Source organism: Carassius auratus, chromosome 8 (genome assembly GCF_003368295.1).
Source record: "Carassius auratus strain Wakin chromosome 8, ASM336829v1, whole genome shotgun sequence".
In the NCBI taxonomy this organism is placed as follows: domain Eukaryota; kingdom Metazoa; phylum Chordata; class Actinopteri; order Cypriniformes; family Cyprinidae; genus Carassius; species Carassius auratus.
In genome coordinates this window covers 24,758,899-24,779,332 of record NC_039250.1, presented here as the reverse complement: position 1 = coordinate 24,779,332, position 20,434 = coordinate 24,758,899, and the positions used below count along the sequence as shown (strand labels likewise).

Sequence of the window (20,434 nt, the reverse complement as noted above, 5' to 3'; positions counted from 1 at the left end):
AAACATTAAATATAGAGGCTCGTGCGGGAGCCGGAAGGCGTAAAGATAAAGGACTACCCCACTGCAGTTTCGCCTTAGCGTTTCAATTGGCTTTTAGTACGAGACCACCGCACTACAGAACACACCCCGGTTCGGCGATGTCTGCCCACGACTACTTTATACACTCGTTTGGATCCTTTAAACTGTAAGGATGGTGAAAAAATCCGCTAACGGTGAAGTTTATCACCCTCCCGCAGGGGAGAAGAAACTGAAAGTCGGCTTTGTGGGACTGGACCCCGGGGCTGCGGAGACGAGCCGAGACGGGGCACTTCTCATTGCCGGTTCCGAGAGCACAAAACGGGGCAGCATCCTGAGCAGACCGAGGTCCAGCATCTCCAGGGGGAGAATCGCTCACAAAAGAAACGCACGTTACCGCAGACTGCAAAATTTCCTTTACAATGCGCTGGAAAGACCCCGAGGCTGGGCGTTCATTTACCACGCTTATGTGTGAGTATCTGCTTTTCTGCGTGACGTGGGAATCACCCACCTTTACTGACAGAGATGCTGTGCTGCACCGCCCAGAATGCTGAAAGTTTGACATGGTTGTCGGCCTGCCTGCAGCTTTTGTCGCAGAGCGTCAGTCAAACAGTGGGGAAATATGTAAAAGTTTTGTCTGGTAGCAAATGTCTATACATTTAGAGCCAGGCCGCCAAATGAGCTTTTCACAGCTGTGCATATTTCTCTGCCTGAGTCGTTGGAAAGTGTTCACAGATTATTAGCCTACTGTAGACTGTAGGGTATCATCATCAGGCAGCGGTTTCAGAACCGGTCAGCTCCTGTAGTACCGCGTCAGCGCGGTCGATCGTGTTAGCCGCGGCAACAAATCCGTGATGCTTGCCAAGAGGGAAAACCGTGCCAGAGGTTCACGGTTTCGCCGGTGGCATGCAAACGTGGCCGTCGCTGGGTTCTTTAATGTGGCACAGGGGTGTAGGAACAATCTGGAAATTGAGGAAACTCATTTTCTGACCATCTTAGTCTGGCTTATGAATATTAATTGGTTGACATAACTTTCGCGTAAATAATTGGCTGAAAGGCAGTTAATGATCCGAGCATTTAAAACAAGGCGAGTTTTTTCTTTCAAAACTAGCTAGACAACTAGAATAATGTTATGTAAATTGTTCTTTTTTTATTCTAAGTGATTTTACAGCGTCTTGGCTACTTAAACTTGGCAGTCATGGGCGAGACCGTCAAAAAATATATTTTTACTACAGTAGCCTATGTCATGTGTATTATATTTGTGTATATGTCTGCTGTCTATTTCAAAAGCATGGATGTCAATCTAAATTATTCGAACATCTCACCACACTGAATCGTGTGCTGAGTCTTTTTCAGCTCTTAAAATACATGACAGAGACAGATAAGGGGAAAGAGCACTGGATGAAGAAGATATTTATCTAGAATCAACTGAAAAGCCGTACTGTATGCGTGCCAGAAAGTCTTAATTCACTCTAACCAATGCATTTCCAATCAATGAGAATCAAAACAATACACAACACGGAAGTACCAAGTACTACTACAATTATTAGACATTAAGACATTATTAGTAGCATTTACTGTAAATACTGTACCATTCATTGTACATTAATGTAGTAGTTTATCTATATGATTATTGGTTGGAATGTAAATCACTGTACTGTTTGCTAACAAAATATGTGCAGTACACTGATGAAATGCTAGAAATGCTTCTGACAAAGCTTCCCATGTTCCCCTCTTCTGACTAGCCTTTTGTGAATCCTTATGAGGCTTTATTTTATTTTCTACTGACGTGTATTATATGACTCCATCATTATCTTGCTGAGTGGTCCCTAATCAAGAATCTTTACAGATTAAAATTTCTAATAAGTAATTTGGAGCATGTCCTAAAGGATTCTAATAGGAATGTAATCAAATAAGATCCTACAGGATAAACTTAAGTTCTTGCAGGAAGTTATTTATTATTATTTTTTTGAGCCTGAAATTGTCTAATCATTATAACCCTAAATACTGTTTTTCTGCTGGGTATTGGGAGCTTAAACACTTTAGACCGTTAAATAGGAGTTATAAAGATTTTCTTTAATTTTTTTTCTTTCAGCTACATGATATTCCTTTTGATTTTATATTCCTAAATATCCTATAGGATTGGTTTCAAATGATAACACTTATAAACCTCTGTATCTTTTGCTTGGAGAGATGAGATTGGTCCTGTGATTGAATCTTAAAGCAAGGCGTGTACAGCATCACTTATTCTGTAGCCTTTTAGAAACACATAGAGCTCCATTACCTCAAATGTCATCTCTTATGATGCCTATAAACCAGTCTGTCATAATGCAGCATCATAACCTCAGACTGTATCATGGATGCTGGAGTATGAGCTGTCTAATCTTCTGAGTGGCTGTAAATGTCTTTGTCCGCTCTGCTGGTCATGCAACCCTCATAGAAGACTCCCACTTCAGCCTGAGACTAGAATGTGAGTTCTGAAGATACATTATTTATACAGCCACCATCCTTATTTTACTCTGTCTAGTGTGCCCCCACACACACACACACACAGAGTGCAGTGCAGTGTGCTGACTTTGGCCTCTTACGTTAAGTGTTTTTTCTCTCTCTTTCACAAGCATTAAATGCAGAGATAGCACTTTGCATGCTGTACAGACTCAGCTAAATCCTTATTTCTCAAGCTTAAGGAAAGGGGTACAAGGAGATATTTAGAAGTGGTGAATGCTTTGATATGCAAGTGAGTATTTGTGCCTTATTGTATATGCAACTTTATTTTGCTGCTAGTTAGTTTTTGATAGCTAATGCAAACAAAAGGGCAAGAATATAATAATCTATTATGTATTACACAACAATATACACTCACAACTCCAAAAATGGGGGTAAATAAAATTATATAAAAATTCAAATGATAAAACGACAATAAAGACATTAGTGATCATACAGAAAATATCAAATGAATGTTTTATTTAAAAAAAAAAATACTACTAATAAGTTTTTTGGTAAACCAAATCAACATATTATAATTATTTTGTGACATTGAAGACATAATATTTTATATGTATTTTTAATTAAATTAATGTAACCTTTGTGTTCTTTCAATACCATTATAAAAATCTTTCCAGCCCCAAATTTTTGAACTGTATTGTAAACTTTTAAGACATTACTTAATTGTTATTTAACGTGAATTACGATTTGATGTCACCTAATAACAAATCATTGTATATGTCCTTGGTTCAGTCTGGAGTTTCGTTTTGAGAGAACTGTGCTACTAGGGTGAATGAGGTAAATCGATTGCTCTATTACCTATTCACTGCTGACTCAAAGAATGTGTCCTTGTCTCTCTGTTTGACAGGCCTGTATAGTCTACTCCGCCTTACAATTTCCAGATTAGTCTGTGGCTGTTGCCAACATCAGGAGCAATAACCAGCCTGACAAAGACAAAAGGGCTTAATGACTATCTATTTATCGTGTTTATGTAATTGGTTTGTACTGTAGGTTTTTTACATTTGATGTTCAGATATTTAGTATCACAAACAGTGAGTGTCAAAATGCTGTATTGTTGCTGAAGTAATTGCAGTCTTGTGTTTGATGCCTCTGTGGTCAGTTTGACTGTTTGTGAAAATCTTATTAGATTTTCTTGGGTTGCACTTTCAAAGCACAAAGTTTGTAAAGCCCCTTACCTGAAGGCAGTACATTAAGATCTGCATGTCACCAAACATCAGCATCAGTGATGTACAAAACTCCAGTGTAGCTGTGTTAATGTCAAGTTTGTAATAAATGACTTCATCCTCTGAAGACACTACGTGGCCATAAAGTCCACACCATCTGAGAGCAGGAAGGTGAGCAATCATTTCTCATAATGTGATGTGTTGTTCCTGTAAGCCACGTCAGGTGTCTGATGTCACTGGTCCTGCACGACTCAGCATTTTATGGCCATGCGTAATGAGTAAAGATTAGATTTCCTGTGAGGATTCTCATTTGAGATGATTTACTTACCATTGACTTTCTAATCCTCTGTCTCCCACCTTTATTAATGCAGCCCACATTTATTCACCTCTGGCCTCATTCCCTTTAGGACCAGTCTGTTTTACTGATCTCCTTCTGTTAGATTGTTCCAAATTAGCAGATTAGTTTCTGTCATGACATATAATATTAATACCTGGGGCAAGAAGCAGCTTACTCGGCAACTCAGATTTTATATAAGATCTTATATAAGAACAGCTAAAGTTTGTCAGTTTAAAATCAATACAGATCTATTGAATATTAATACAGGTAGTTTTTTTTTTATCATAATGGTTTTCTTTGCATATTGAAGAAGTCTGGAATCCTGGCTCATTTATTACTCTCGCAGGTCTTAAATCCAAAAATGGAGATTCACACAGACTCAGGGCCAAAGACTAAATATTGTCTGCTTTGTAAAGGGAAACTGTCCACTGCAATGGAATAAAAAAATAGATAAATAGTTTAGTTAAAAGACTACATTTGAAAGAAATGTCACTTTAAACAAACAGAAGGGAATTCAAACACCACAAGAACATGTACACTACTGTTTAAAAGAAGAATGACAATTTTTTCAATGTATTTTAAAATGAGTATGTTATAGATCAAATAACAGTGATCAGGGTTTTGTTTTTGTCTTGGAGAAAATAGAATGAAATGGGCACCTTTTATTTTCATTGTCACCCTCATGATCTCAGACTGACCTCTTCTCTGAAGGCATTGCGCTGGTCATTTGAGTGCCTTCACTGATTGTTTGATGATGGTCGAGATTCCCTGACATTTAACTTTATCACACAGCGCCACATCACTGCTTGATGCCTTTGTAATGGTGTGAATCATTAGGCATCAATGTTTTGGAAGTCTCCAGGTAGCTTTGGTTGTCAGTTCAGAGTATTTCTGGTTCCCCCCAAAGTTTTATCTCAATGTTTTTATCCGTCATTGTTTCTCTCTCTCTCTCTCTCTCATTGTACATGGGTGTGAGGCCCAGAGAGGTTTTATGCTAATGAGACTTTCAGCTATTTTAGTCTCATTTCCCTTCACTCTCCTTCTCTCTCTTGAGGGATTTATCTCTTGAGTTTAACTGCAGAGTGTCAGGAACTCTCCAAGGATTCTTGTCTCTCTCAAGCCAGTATTTTTTCTCATAGATCACAAAACCAACGATGGGCCCAAGAGGGCCCAATTCTAATTAAGTGTCTAAACTCAATGTCCTTCATGAATATGCATCAACTACTTTATCCAAAACAAATAATATCAATGAATTAAAGCTGCAAGCAGCGATGAACGGGCCCTCGCACCCGGGCTCACCAGCAACGAGTGGCTTTAGTTAATAGATGAACGGTGAGAAATATGCGTTTAAACTAATAAATATAAGTAGAATATATCAATGTTTATTCCATATATGTGCCAATCTTCCTGTTGCCAGCAGGTGGCGCTATCATTATAATGGAATATTGGCCTTCAGATGTGTTCAGGGCAGGACTTTTATCGAACATGTGAGATTTGGGGAGGATTGGACATTTTATGCCTGAGTTACAACAACATCCTATTTCATGGCGAAACAACGAAATTTGTCAGGCCGCCATGGACACGCCCTTTAACAAAACCTCAAGATCTTCGCAATTTAAGATCGCAAAAGGCTTTAGATTACACTGACCAAGTTTGGTGTTGATCTGAATAAATATCTAGGAGGAGTTTGTTAAAGTACAACCCCTGAAAATGGCCAAAACAACACTAATTTTGCAGAGAAAATTCGAAATAACTGACTTCCTGTTGGGATTCAGATTTCGTACCAAGAGACTTTTTCGTAGATATTGGTGTGTTACATGTGTGTACCGATTTTTGTACATTTACGTGAAACATAGCTCGAGGCGCACTCAGTTTAAAGTGTATACGCACTCCGTTGAAAGTGTATAGGTGGCGCTATCGAGCCATTTTGCCACACTCAATGGAATATTGGCCTTCAGATCTGTTCAGGCCAGGACCCTTATCACACAAGTGAAGTTTGGGCAAGATCGGACATTTCATGCCTGAGTTATAACATCTTTTATTCCCATGGCGAGACATCGAACTTCATCACGGCGCCATGGACACACCTTTTAACAAAAACTCAAGATCTTCACAACTAAACATCACACAGGTCTTTAGATTAGACTGACCACAAAAAAGACATTGATGCCAAAAAATTTCTAGGAGTAGTTTGTCGCAGTGTAAAATATGTAACTTCCTGTTGCCAATAGGTGGCGCTATGACTATAACTGAATATTGGCATGTAGATCTGTTCAGGTCAAGAGTCTTATCCAACATGTGAAGTTTGGGGCAGATTGGACATTGTATGTCTGAGTTACAGCAACTTCCTTTTTCATGGCGAAACATCGAAATTTGTCAGGCCGCCATGGACCCGCCCTTTAACGAAACCTCAAGTCCTTCGCAATTTATTATCGCAAGTGGCTTTGGATTACACTGACCAAGTTTGGTGTTGATCTGAATAAATCTCTAGGAGGAGTTCGTTAAAGTACAACCCCTGAAAATGGCAAAAACAACACCAATTTTGAAGGGAAAATTTAAAATAACCGACTTCCTGTTGGGATCCGGATTTCGTACCAAGAGACTTTTTTGTAGGTATATGAGTGTTACATATGTGTACCAATTTTTGTACATGTACGTGAAACATAGCTCGAGGCGCACTCCGTTGAATGTGTATAGGTGGCGCTATAGAGCCATTCTGCCACACCCAGTGGAATATTGGCCTTCAGATCTGTTCAGGCCAGGACTCTTATCACACATGTGAAGTTTGGGGAAGATCGGACATTTTATGCCTGAGTTATAACATCTTTTATTCCCATGGCGAGACATCGAACTTCGTCGCGGCGCCATGAACAAGCCTTTTAACGAAAACTCAAGATCTTCACAACTGAACATCACACAGGCCTTTAGATTAGAGTGACCACAAAAAAGACATTGATGTCATAAAATTTCTAGGAGTAGTTCGTCGCAGCATAAAATATGTAACTTCCTGTTGCCAATAGGTGGCGCTATGACTATAACTGAATATGGGCATGTCAATCTGTTCAGGTTCGGAGTCTCATCAAACATGTGAAGTTTGGGGCAGATTGGACATTGTATGTGTGAGTTATAGCAACTTCATTTTTCATGGCGAATCATCGAAATTCGCCAGGCCGCCACGGACACGCCCTTCAACGAAAACTCAAGATCTTCGCAATTTAACATCGCAAAGGCCTTTAGATTAGGCATACCAAATTTGGTGTTGATTTGAAGAACTCTCTAGGAGGAGTTCGTTAAAATACAACACATGGAAATGACCAAAATTACACAAAATATGCTCATAATATTAAAAATAACCGACTTCCTGTTGGGTTTAGAATTTCGCTCCAAGAGTCTTTTTTGTAGGTATTGGTGTGATACATATGTGTGCCAATTTTCATTCATGTACGTGAAACATAGCTGGAAGGCTGTTGATTTTCTTGGTATAGGTGGCGCTGTCGAGCCATTTTGCCACACCCTCTTCTGAATCCTATATTAGACGAAAATTTTCACCAGGTTTGACGCGTGTGCAAAGTTTCATGACTTTTTGAGCATGTTAAAGCCCTCAAAAATGCGATTCATTCGGGAGAAGAAGAAGAAGAAGAAGAAGAAGAATAATAATAATAAATTAAAGCTGCAAGCAGCGATGAACGGGCCCTCGCACCCGGGCTCACCAGCAACGAGTGGCTTTAGTTAATAGATGAACGGTGAGAAATATGCGTTTAAACTAATAAATATAAGTAGAATATATCAATGTTTATTCCATATATGTGTCAATCTTCCTGTTGCCAGCAGGTGGCGCTATCATTATAATGGAATATTGGCCTTCAGATGTGTTCAGGGCAGGACTTTTATCGAACATGTGAGATTTGGGGAGGATTGGACATTTTATGCCTGAGTTACAACAACATCCTATTTCATGGCGAAACAACGAAATTTGTCAGGCCGCCATGGACACGCCCTTTAACGAAACCTCAAGATCTTCGCAATTTAAGATCGCAAAAGGCTTTAGATTACACTGACCAAGTTTGGTGTTGATCTGAATAAATATCTAGGAGGAGTTTGTTAAAGTACAACCCCTGAAAATGGCCAAAACAACACTAATTTTGCAGAGAAAATTCGAAATAACTGACTTCCTGTTGGGATTCAGATTTCGTACCAAGAGGCTTTTTCGTAGATATTGGTGTTTTACATGTGTGTACCGATTTTTGTACATTTACGTGAAACATAGCTCGAGGCGCACTCAGTTTAAAGTGTATACGCACTCCGTTGAAAGTGTATAGGTGGCGCTATCGAGCCATTTTGCCACACTCAATGGAATATTGGCCTTCAGATCTGTTCAGGCCAGGACCCTTATCACACAAGTGAAGTTTGGGCAAGATCGGACATTTCATGCCTGAGTTATAACATCTTTTATTCCCATGGCGAGACATCGAACTTCATCACGGCGCCATGGACACACCTTTTAACAAAAACTCAAGATCTTCACAACTAAACATCACACAGGTCTTTAGATTAGACTGACCACAAAAAAGACATTGATGTCAAAAAATTTCTAGGAGTAGTTTGTCGCAGTGTAAAATATGTAACTTCCTGTTGCCAATAGGTGGCGCTATGACTATAACTGAATATTGGCATGTAGATCTGTTCAGGTCAAGAGTCTTATCCAACATGTGAAGTTTGGGGCAGATTGGACATTGTATGTCTGAGTTACAGCAACTTCCTTTTTCATGGCGAAACATCGAAATTTGTCAGGCCGCCATGGACCCGCCCTTTAACGAAACCTCAAGTCCTTCGCAATTTATTATCGCAAGTGGCTTTGGATTACACTGACCAAGTTTGGTGTTGATCTGAATAAATCTCTAGGAGGAGTTCGTTAAAGTACAACCCCTGAAAATGGCAAAAACAACACCAATTTTGAAGGGAAAATTTAAAATAACCGACTTCCTGTTGGGATCCGGATTTCGTACCAAGAGACTTTTTTGTAGGTATTGGAGTGTTACATATGTGTACCAATTTTTGTACATGTACATGAAACATAGCTAGAGGCGCACTCCGTTGAATGTGTATAGGTGGCGCTATAGAGCCATTCTGCCACACCCAGTGGAATATTGGCCTGCAGATCTGTTCAGGCCAGGACTCTTATCACACATGTGAAGTTTGGGGAAGATCGGACATTTTATGCCTGAGTTATAACATCTTTTATTCCCATGGCAAGACATCGAACTTCGTCGCGGCGCCATGAACAAGCCTTTTAACGAAAACTCAAGATCTTCACAACTGAACATCACACAGGCCTTTAGATTAGAGTGACCACAAAAAAGACATTGATGTCATAAAATTTCTAGGAGTAGTTCGTCGCAGCGTAAAATATGTCACTTCCTGTTGCCAATAGGTGGCGCTATGACTATAACTGAATATGGGCATGTCAATCTGTTCAGGTTCGGAGTCTCATCAAACATGTGAAGTTTGGGGCAGATTGGACATTGTATGTGTGAGTTATAGCAACTTCATTTTTCATGGCGAATCATCGAAATTCGCCAGGCCGCCACGGACACGCCCTTCAACGAAAACTCAAGATCTTCGCAATTTAACATCGCAAAGGCCTTTAGATTAGGCATACCAAATTTGGTGTTGATTTGAAGAACTCTCTAGGAGGAGTTCGTTAAAATACAACACATGGAAATGACCAAAATTACACAAAATATGCTCATAATATTAAAAATAACCGACTTCCTGTTGGGTTTAGAATTTCGCTCCAAGAGTCTTTTTTGTAGGTATTGGTGTGTTACATATGTGTGCCAATTTTCATGCATGTACGTGAAACATAGCTGGAAGGCTGTTGATTTTCTTGGTATAGGTGGCGCTGTCGAGCCATTTTGCCACACCCTCTTCTGAATCCTATATTAGACGAAAATTTTCACCAGGTTTGACGCGTGTGCAAAGTTTAATGACTTTTTGAGCATGTTAAAGCCCTCAAAAATGCGATTCATTCGGGAGAAGAAGAAGAAGAAGAAGAAGAAGAATAATAATAATAAAAAACAAAGCAGATACAAGAGGGTCCTCGCACCTCGGTGCTCGGGCCCTAATTAAAGCTGCAAGCAGCGATGAACGGGCCCTCGCACACGGGCTCACCGGCAGCGAGTGGCTTTAGTAAATAGGTGAACGGTGAGAAACATGCATTTAAACTCATAAATATAAGTGGAATATATCAAAGTTTACTCCATATTTGTGCCAATCTTTGTGTTGCCAGCAGTTGGTGCTCTCATTATAATGGACTATTGGCCTTCAGATGTGTTCAGGGCAGGACTCTTATCGAACATGTGAAGTTTGGGGAAGATCGAACAAATTATGCCTGAGTTACAACAACTTGTCTTGCTGTGGCGAGACATCAAAAGTTGTCATGACGCCATGGACATGCCCTTTAACAAAAACTCAAGATCTCCACAAGTTAACATTGCACAGGCCTTTAGATTAGACTGACTACAAAAAATACATTAATCTCAAAAAAATTCTAGGAGTAGTTTGTCACAGCATACAACATGTCACTTCCTGTTGCCAGCAGGTGGCGCTATGACTATAACTGAATATGGGCATGTAGATCTGTTAAGGGCAGAAGTCTTATCTAACATGTGAAGTTTGGGGCAGATTGGACATTGTAAGTCTGAGTAACAGCAACTTCCTTTTTCATGGCGAAACATCGAATTGTCAGGCCGCCATGGACACGCCCTTTAACGAAACCTCAAAATCTTCGCAATTTAACATCGCAAACGCCTTTAGATTTAACTGACCAAGTTTGGTGTTGATCTGAATATATCTCTAGGAGTAGTTTGTTAAAGTACAACCCCTGAAAATGGCAAAAACAACGCCATTTTGCAGAGAAAATTCTAAATAACCGACTTCCTGATGGGATTCGGATTTCGTAACATGGGACTTTTTTGTAGGTATTGGTGTGTTACATGTGTGTAGCGATTTTTATACATGTACGTGAAAAATAGCTTGAGGCGCACTCCATTGAATGTGCATATGCACTCCGTTGAAAGTTTATAGGTGGCGCTATCGAGCCATTTTGCCACAACCAATAGAATATTGGCCTTCAGATCTGTTCAGGCCAGGACCCTTATCACACATGTGAAGTTTGGGCAAGATCGGACACTTTATTCCTGAGTTATAACATCTTTTATTCCCATGACGAGACATCGAACTTCGTCACGGCGCCATGGACACGCCTTTTAACATAAACTCAAGAACTTCACAACTAAACATCACACAGGTCTTTAGATTAGACTGACCACAAAAAAAGACATTGATGTCATAAAATTTCTAGAAATAGTCTGTCACAGTGTAAAATATGTCACTTCCTGTTGCCAATAGGTGGCGCTATGGTTATAACTGAATATGGGCATGTAGATCTGTTCAGGTCAAGAGTCTCATCCAACATGTGAAGTTTGGGGCAGATTGGACATTGTATGTCTGAGTTACAGTAACTTCCTTTTTCATGGCGAAACATCGAAATTTGTCAGGCCGCCATGGACACGCCCTTTAATGAAACCTCAAGTCCTTCGCAATTTAACATCGCAAATGGCTTTAGATTACACTGACCAAGTTTGGTGTTGATCTGAATAAATCTCTAGGAGGAGTTCGTTAAAGTACAACCCCTGAAAATGGCAAAAACAACACCAATTTTGCAGGGAAAATTCAAAATAACCGACTTCCTGTTGGGATTCGGATTTCGTACCAAGAGACTTTTTTGTAGATATTGGTGAGTTACATGTGTGTACCGATTTTTGTACATGTACGTGAAACATAGCTCGAGGCACAATCCGTTGAATGTGTATAGGTGGCGCTATCGAGCCATTCTGCCACACCCGGTGGAATATTGGCCTGCAGATCTGTTCAGGTCAGGACTCTTGTCACACATGTGAAGTTTGGGGAAGATCGGACATTTTATGCCTGAGTTATAACATCTTTTATTCACATGGCGAGACATCGAACTTCGCCATGGTGCCGTGGACACGCCTTTTAACGAAAACTCAAGATCTTCACAACTGAACATCGCACAGGCCTTTAGATTAGACTGACCACAAAAAAGACATTGATGTCAAAAAAATTCTAGGAGAAGTTCGTCACAGCGTAAAATATGACACTTCCTGTTGCCAATAGGTGGCGCTATGACTATAACTGAATATGGGCATGTCAATCTGTTCAGGTTCAGAGTTTCATCAAACATGTGAAGTTTGGGGCAGATTGGACATTGTATGTGTGAGTTATAGCAACTTCATTTTTCATGGCGAATCATCGAAATTCGCCAGGCCGCCACAGACACGCCCTTCAACGAAAACTCAAGATCTTCGCAATTTAATGTCGCAAAGGCCTTTAGATTAGGCATACCAAATTTGGTGTTGATTTGAAGAAATCTCTAGGAGGAGTTCGTTAAAATACAACACATGGAAATGACCAAAATTACACAAAATTTGCTCATAATATTAAAAATAACCGACTTCCTGTTGGGTTTAGAATTTTGGTCCAAGAGTCTTTTTTGTAGGTATTGGTGTGTTACATATGTGTGCCAATTTTCGTGCATGTACGTGAAACATAGCTGGAAGGCTGTTGATTTTCTTAGTATAGGTGGCGCTGTCGAGCCATTTTGCCACACCCTCTTCTGAATCCTATATCAGACGAAAATTTTCACCAGGTTTGACGCGTGTGCAAAGTTTCATGACTTTTTGAGCATGTTAAAGCCCTCAAAAATGCGATTCATTCGGGAGAAGAAGAAGAAGAAGAAGAAGAAGAATAATAATAATAAAAAACAAAGCAGATACAAGAGGGTCCTCGCACCTCGGTGCTCGGGCCCTAAAAACAAAGCAGATACAAGAGGGTCCTCGCACCTCGGTGCTCGGGCCCTAATAACATCTAATACTGAAGCTTCCTGTATCAGTTGGAGCTTGTAGAGTTGCTTTGATATCTCACGTGAGAGAACAAGCCAGCGTTCCATTATTGGTTTGATTTACTGCTCTCCTGTCTTGCAGGTTTCTGCTGGTGTTTTCCTGTCTGGTTCTGTCAGTGTTCGCAACAATCAAAGAATACAAGAAAAGCTCTGAGAGTGCCTTGTACATCCTGGTTTGTATCTGATCCTCGTTTAACATGATTTACAGGCAGAAGCTGATACATGTAGTGATGCTGTCAGGGTTTTATATCAAACACTTGTGTGTGCACATTGTAAACACTGTAGATCACAGTAGATCCTGTTCCACATTCTAACAGAACATGACGAGTAGGACATTATCCAGTGGTGATGTGAACATGAAACTTTATAGATCTGTTTGGATCAGTGTAACAGTAGCCATCAAGCACTTACATACTGCTCTTTTAACATAAAAAGATTGGACGTGCTGTGATCTGTGTATTTTTGATTTGTTACTATTTTTGTAAAAAATTTGTTTTATAGTAATAAGTTTTATATCTATTTGTTACGTTTTGTTTTTCTCATTTGTTAACAATTTGACTTTTTTTATTATATTATATTATATTATATTATATTATACAACTAAGTTTTAGAATTTCTGTCGAATACCAAATTTGAAACAATGCTGAATGATAATTTATTCAATTTTATTTTATTTATCATTGGGCATTATATTACATTATAACTATATAACTATAATATGGCAGCACAAATAAATGTCAGTAAGTGGATGTGTCTGCTGTCTGTCCAGGAAATTGTGACAATCGTAGTGTTTGGTGTGGAATATATTGTGCGGATTTGGGCAGCCGGCTGCTGCTGTCGCTACAGAGGATGGAGAGGAAGGCTCAGATTTGCACGCAAACCCTTCTGTATCATCGGTTAGAAAATCAATTCAGTTTTTTTTTTCTGTTCTGATTTTCTTCTATAATGCATGTTTCCTCTTCTCTCTCTCTCTCTCTCTCTCTCTCTCTCTCTCTCTGTCTCTCTATTCTTTTTGCTCAAGAGACAATAAAATCTGCTTTGCCAACTTTTTGGGGGCAGTAAATGAGAAAACTCTCTGAATTGTGACACTTGATAGACTGGAACCAGTGCTACAGTAGAATAATGTGAACTCCATTAGTGCATGATTTAAACGAATATAACATAAAGATTTATCTTGTTCTGCAGATATCATGGTCCTTTTTGCCTCGGTGTCAGTGCTGGCCGCTGGCTCACAGGGAAATGTTTTTGCCACCTCTGCCATTCGGAGTTTGAGGTTTCTTCAGATCCTTCGAATGCTGCGTATGGACCGCCGCGGTGGCACATGGAAGCTCCTGGGATCTGTGGTTTACGCACACAGCAAGGTGACCAGTAACATGGCTGTATTCATTTTTCTGTCCACATTGAAAGCAGAAATTATGTGCAATGCAAAACAATCACTGTATCAAACTGTGGATAGTTAGAACAAAGTGTTAAACACCAGATCATTTCATGTATTGATTGTCTGTCAATACGCCAATGTTTATTTTTGTTTACTTATGAATTTGTGTGCTGAATGGGTAGTTAATGTGTACTAATTGAAGACAGAGACTGCTAAAGTTCACATTAAGTAGGTTACTGAGTGAACATATTTCCACCAGTCTGCAATTCAGGTCAGTGGGCAGCAAATTCATTACTATTTATTAGTTTCTATTACTGGAGAAACTGTATCACTCCGTTTAGTCTGCAGTTATTAACACTATTCAGGGCTTTAAGCACCCCATGAAATGGTTTGAAAGCACATTTCTTTGCTGTATTCAGAGATTTGGACAAAACCATTTGAAGTAGTCTTTTAATTTACATCATAACCATAGCTTGCTACTTGCTATTGATGGTCAGTGAAAGATTGTATTGTGTAGCGGGACACTATTATTTTAGAGAGCATTTTATTTTGCAAAATGTGGTCCAGTATATGTTACAAAATATTAGTTTTTAAATAAATGTTTTCTTTTAAACGTTTTATTTATTAAAGAATCCTGAAAATGTATCACAGTTTCTACAAAATATTATGCTGCACATCTGTTTTAACTTTGATATAATAGAATATGTTTCTTGATAATCAATTCAGCATATTAGAATGATTTCTGAAGAATCATGTGACATGAAGATTGGAGTAATTCAGTTCTGGAATTCATTCCAGGAATCCACAATTACAGAAATGAATTACATTTCAAATATATTCAAATAGAAAGCTCTTTATTTTTCCAGTTGTAAAAGTATTTCGCAGTATTACTCTTTTCACTGGTTATGATATGCTGATATGCTGAACACTGAAGACTTTTTTCTAAAACATTTAAAAATCTTACTAGCTTCAAACTTCTGGTCTCAAAGGAAAAGATGTGGACTAAAAGGCACAGACGAATTCTTTATTTAGGCATCCAGAGAGCAGTTTGAAAAATGATCTTTATATGGGATTGCATGCAGTTAGCGTGTATTATTTTAAGTAAGAAATTCATCAGATGTTCTTGATGTTCCTAACATTTCTGAATCTCTAAATGTAGGAACTCATTACGGCGTGGTATATTGGATTCCTTTGTCTTATCCTGGCATCTTTCTTGGTGTACTCAGTGGAGAAGGATGACAATGCAGAGATGTTCGAGACCTACGCTGACGCCCTCTGGTGGGGGCTGGTAAGTGCTACAGCTTCAGCCAAGCTCCATCTAATCAGATAAAATGAGAAGATAAGACACAGTGAAACAAGACACTGCTCATAGATCCATTTCACAAGTGGACCAGTGCACTAAAAGAACTGGCAGCTCCTCTTAGGCTCCTTTGGCAGATAATTTCACTCCAGAGTAACTTAGCGTAAACTAATTGTGGACATTACTCCATAAACTTTGCTCAAGGACCCAACAGGATCCCTACATGGGTTGAAATTATAACCTCTGCATGACCATCCTAAACCCTTACTAGCTTATATTATTAGTATATACAGTACATAAGCTATGCCATTGTTAAGGAAAATGATTTCTATTCTCTAGATCACTCTCACAACTATCGGTTATGGGGACAAGTATCCTGTCACGTGGAATGGGCGTCTAATCGCTGCCATGTTCAGTTTGATCGGTGTAGCTTTCTTCGCTCTTCCTGCGGTGAGTTTAAACCGATATGATGTCATCTCTAGTGCCTGACTTCAGACATGGCTCACAAACAGGTGTATTTCTGCACTGTTTTCTCTGTTGCAGGGTATCCTGGGCTCAGGCTTTGCTCTAAAGGTTCAAGAGCAGCACAGACAGAAGCATTTTGAGAAGCGTCGTAACCCTGCTGCATCTCTTATCCAGGTCAGACCTGGAACGAGTGTAATTCACACCACACACATTTCGAGTGGATCAGCATTCTGCTGTCTGTAAATGTGCTTACTTATATCTTTTCATATTTAGTTGATGTTGACTTTGCTATGTTAAAAAATATATGAGGATCGTCTTTTAACTTTCACTCTCATCAGGTTTTCTTTGATTTCGAAGGCTTGAAATGTTGGTAGTTACTGCATATAGTTATGTATTACTATGGAAGTCGTGCTATCTTAGAAGTTAATTTCAGTTATTTTTTCCCCCACTTCAGGCAGCTTGGAGATTTTATGCCACTAACCTTTCCAGGACAGACCTGCTGTCCACATGGGACTTTTATGAGCAGACTGTGTCAGTCCCAATGTACAGGTAGCCAGTCATCTTATAGACCACTGTAACTGTAGATACTGTATTTTAAAGACCCAATTCTTGCTCGTTTATATGCTGTTTTTCTATTTATTTGAATTCTCAACCGTGTTTTTTCTATTTTACTTCTCTACTTAAAGACTCATTCCTCCTGTAAATCAGCTTGACATATTAAGAAGCCTGACGGGGAAATCTGGTTTCAGGTCTGGTAATTTTACTAAAGAGCATTTGAAATATTAAAATATCAATGTAAATAATATTATAATTATCATATCTCAGAGGGGTCTCAGACCACACTGATAATCTGTAAATAATCAAATGTTTTAAATCTTGCGCAACAAAGAAAAGTTAATGACCATGCAGAAGAAATTCTTCAGATTCAGCACTATTTCTAGCTCATTAATCAAAGTGATTGATTATGTGACTTTTTTGCACATGGTCAGATGCTTTTTTTTTTTTTTTTTTTTTGCTTCCAGTGCTCTTTAGATCACATCATGCTTGAAAACATAGGCTTTACACAAATTGTAGTTTATGCAGCTGAAATGCTAATAATTTGCATTCAAATTATGCTGATAATATAATAATAAAAATACAAATATATTAGAAAAGGATGGAAAAAATGAAAAAAGGCAGAATTTCCATTAATTCTCTCTGCCTTTTGGCCTTCACTGTATTTGTGAATGTAATTCCTGTTTAAAAAGTTTGTTTGTGGTGTTGCCTGCTTCAATCTCCTGTCTTTATCGCTTCTGTTTTTCTAAAGGAAGGACTCGCAGCTAGAAGTCACTCCAAGGTTTGTTGCCCTGGATTATCCCATAGAAACTTGACTTTTCCCAAATCACGTCAATCAAAAACTCATTCAGACACATAGAGAATCGTAGTTTCAGATCACCATCATCATTCTTCAAATGAGAAAGCAGCCCGTATCGCTGTGTTTGAAGTCATTTGAAATCACAAATGTTATTCAAAGACAACCTGGTTGCACTTTATACTACAGTACCTTCAAGTGGTATTTACTGTACAGGGAGATGAATTAGTATCATACTAGCACATCATAATCAATGCAGTTTAAAGGAACGAACATCTCATTAAAAAGAAAACAATCACACTTTTGTGGTCTGCTCTGTAAAATACCTGCTATAGCAATCCTGTAAAATCAAGTGCAACCTATGACCCATTCCGTTCATTTCATTCGGTGTAACAGTGTTGGCTGTTTTTAGGGGGTTTAAGGGGGAATAACTCTGATTTTAGGTCCCACACTTGGACATGGCCTAAACCATTTTTGACCACTGCTTGTATAATCTTTTCTCTCTCATGACCCACTCCAACCACATTCGCAGTAGTGAGATTTCACACAAAGACACCCTGTGTGGGTGCTGCCCGAGAAGCAATAGGTACCGTTGCACACAGATACTAACATCTGCACGCCTAGATCTCTCTCTCTCTCTCTCTCTCTCTCTCTCTCCAGCATTTGAATTGATCTCTTTCCTTTCTGACTTTGATTTCCCCCTATTTCTAAATGTATTCCTTCAGTGTGTATCATCATCGGCTCAAGTGAAATATTGCAACATATTTTGTGACATACAGCATAGTGCACATTCATATCTCTCGTCAGCTCAGGTGGGCTGAGAAATGTTCTGCTCTCCAGCATCTAAAAATGTTGTCTTGTTTGAACCAGAGATGCAGACATTTGTTTAGCTTTGTTGAAAGAGTTTTGCTTTGCGGATCAACTTTCCCACTTAGCACCTGGAAGCACTTCCCATTGCTTCTTACCTCAATCCCACAAGACCATCCTCCTCTGCAAGCTGCCTTGTGTTGTATTAGGGTCTCTCACTTTTTCATTTATTCACTTGGCTGTTTTTTAAAAGGTGTTTAATTAACAGTTGTGTATTTTTCAGCATGCCTGACAACATGCATGTGTTTCATTGCTTTGTTGTTGAAAAGTGTCCGCTGTGGCAGCATGTGGGTCTGCTGTTGCATCCTGAAGTTGTGGATTGCATTGCATGACTGAGAAGCACCATTATCCATATCTTTGCCCATGTAAGTCTGATCTTAAATAAAATAGAAGAATGCAGAAACCATGCATTCAGTGTTTGCTAAGGAATTCAAATGTGTTTTAATGTACAGTTGTGAAATTGCTTACAGATTACATGTTTCAGTCCTTTTTAGAAATGTACAGAACTGAATTCTCAAGCAGTTATTTGATTATTTATTATATTTCAGTGTTTTCTTTTTAGTGGCTTCAGCTGAACATTCCTAAAGCAATATTTACATATCAGTAAATATGTTGTTCTTTTAATATTTTTTGTAACATGCAATTATGAAATTATGAAATCCATCTGCACTTAGTTTTAGTTTATAATTTTCTTAGTAATGTGAATTTTTATGTATTTAATTATGTATTTGTTATTTTGTTTGTTTATTTTGTACTGGGCGTTAGATTTGTACAGATGTGTAGAATGGACTCATATTCAGTGACGTGAATTTTTAAGCAAAAACAAATACATATATATTTCTGTATAATAATATAATTTAAAAAAAGGTACAGCTATAGAAACTGGGGAGAATATGTCCTGAATTAAGTGATTTCTTTGTCTTTTCTGATTAGCACCCTCTTTTTTTAAATCTTACAAAATGCATAAATCTTACAAAAAAAGTTCATGCCTAAAACAGAAATTTCAATCAGTGCTAGACATACAAAAATACTTTTTTTCTGCAGTGTATGGTCATTAATATAATTTACTGGGTATTTTCTTTTTAGCACTGGATGGTTTCCACACTGGAAAAATACTTTTAAGTGTGTGGGCTCAAGATGATTTGTCTGTTTCCTTTGCTTTTTTTTGTTTGTCTTGTTGTGCTTCATTGTGTCTGCTGTGCAGTCGTAAGGCCAGCTTGAAAGAGAAAGGCAGTCCCTCTAAGAGCACCGGGGGGAAGACCCCAAAGCCAGAGGAGGGAGTCAAAGAGAGTCCAAGCAAAGTGACCAAGAGCTTGAGCTTCACAGAGCGGAACAAAGCAAAGCACGCTTTCAGAATGAAAGATGGAGCTTCTCGGCAGAACTCTGAAGGTCAGAGAATGTTGTTATGTGCACATACACAAGAATATTGGAATACACACTCTGTTATTGTGAGTGGAAAGTGTAAACTGCTTCCAAACGTACATTCACCTGTACATTACATACTTACTCTGCATAGGTGTCTTTTCTTGTTTTTTTTGGAGTGAGATTTTAGCAGCTAGCAAGAATAGTTTGTTATTTCCTGGCACAGAACCAGATGCCACACTAGATTGCTTAATGTGTCACAGCACAAAAGATGGTGTCAGTGATAGTCGATTCATTAGAATCCATAAGACGGCAGGTGTGAGTTTCTATTTAAAGAAATAGCCTAAAAGAAGAACTGATCTTTTTTTTCATGAGTTTAGTCCCCTTGCTTTGACACATAATGTTTCAAATCATGTTTTGCAGTGCAACATTGTATTATTGTCTAAAGATGCTTTTGGATGCTATACCATTTGTGGCTTTTCAGTTGAAGTTAGGAGCGGGTTTATATGCCCTTAGACGCTCGATCCCCGCAAAATATTTCATGCACGGTGAAAATGCTTTGTGGGAATTCACTAAGAATCAATTGCATCTGCTGATATTGTTGTTGTTTTTTTGCACATGCTACTGCATTTGTATTGTTTAGTATCTGATTCAGTACAGGAACTGCAAATCAGGCAACAGTGTAAACGGCTGAAGATTTCATGCTAA

General features: G+C 38.7%; 1 protein-coding gene across 2 annotated transcripts in view; it reads left to right on the top strand.

The window, feature by feature from the left end:
• Positions 1–190: 190 nt before the first annotated feature.
• Positions 191–20,434, top strand: part of LOC113107764 (potassium voltage-gated channel subfamily KQT member 2-like) — a 28,796-nt gene continuing 8,552 nt past the window's right edge. For both annotated transcript variants that reach the window (XM_026270465.1, XM_026270464.1), the window contains exons 1-11: positions 191–486; positions 13,086–13,176; positions 13,773–13,899; positions 14,189–14,364; positions 15,541–15,669; positions 16,021–16,131; positions 16,225–16,320; positions 16,601–16,695; positions 16,833–16,895; positions 17,453–17,482; positions 19,569–19,753. In XM_026270465.1, the coding sequence (XP_026126250.1) occupies positions 191–486; positions 13,086–13,176; positions 13,773–13,899; positions 14,189–14,364; positions 15,541–15,669; positions 16,021–16,131; positions 16,225–16,320; positions 16,601–16,695; positions 16,833–16,895; positions 17,453–17,482; positions 19,569–19,753 (1,399 nt within the window). The remainder of the gene's footprint in view (positions 487–13,085; positions 13,177–13,772; positions 13,900–14,188; positions 14,365–15,540; positions 15,670–16,020; positions 16,132–16,224; positions 16,321–16,600; positions 16,696–16,832; positions 16,896–17,452; positions 17,483–19,568; positions 19,754–20,434) is intronic.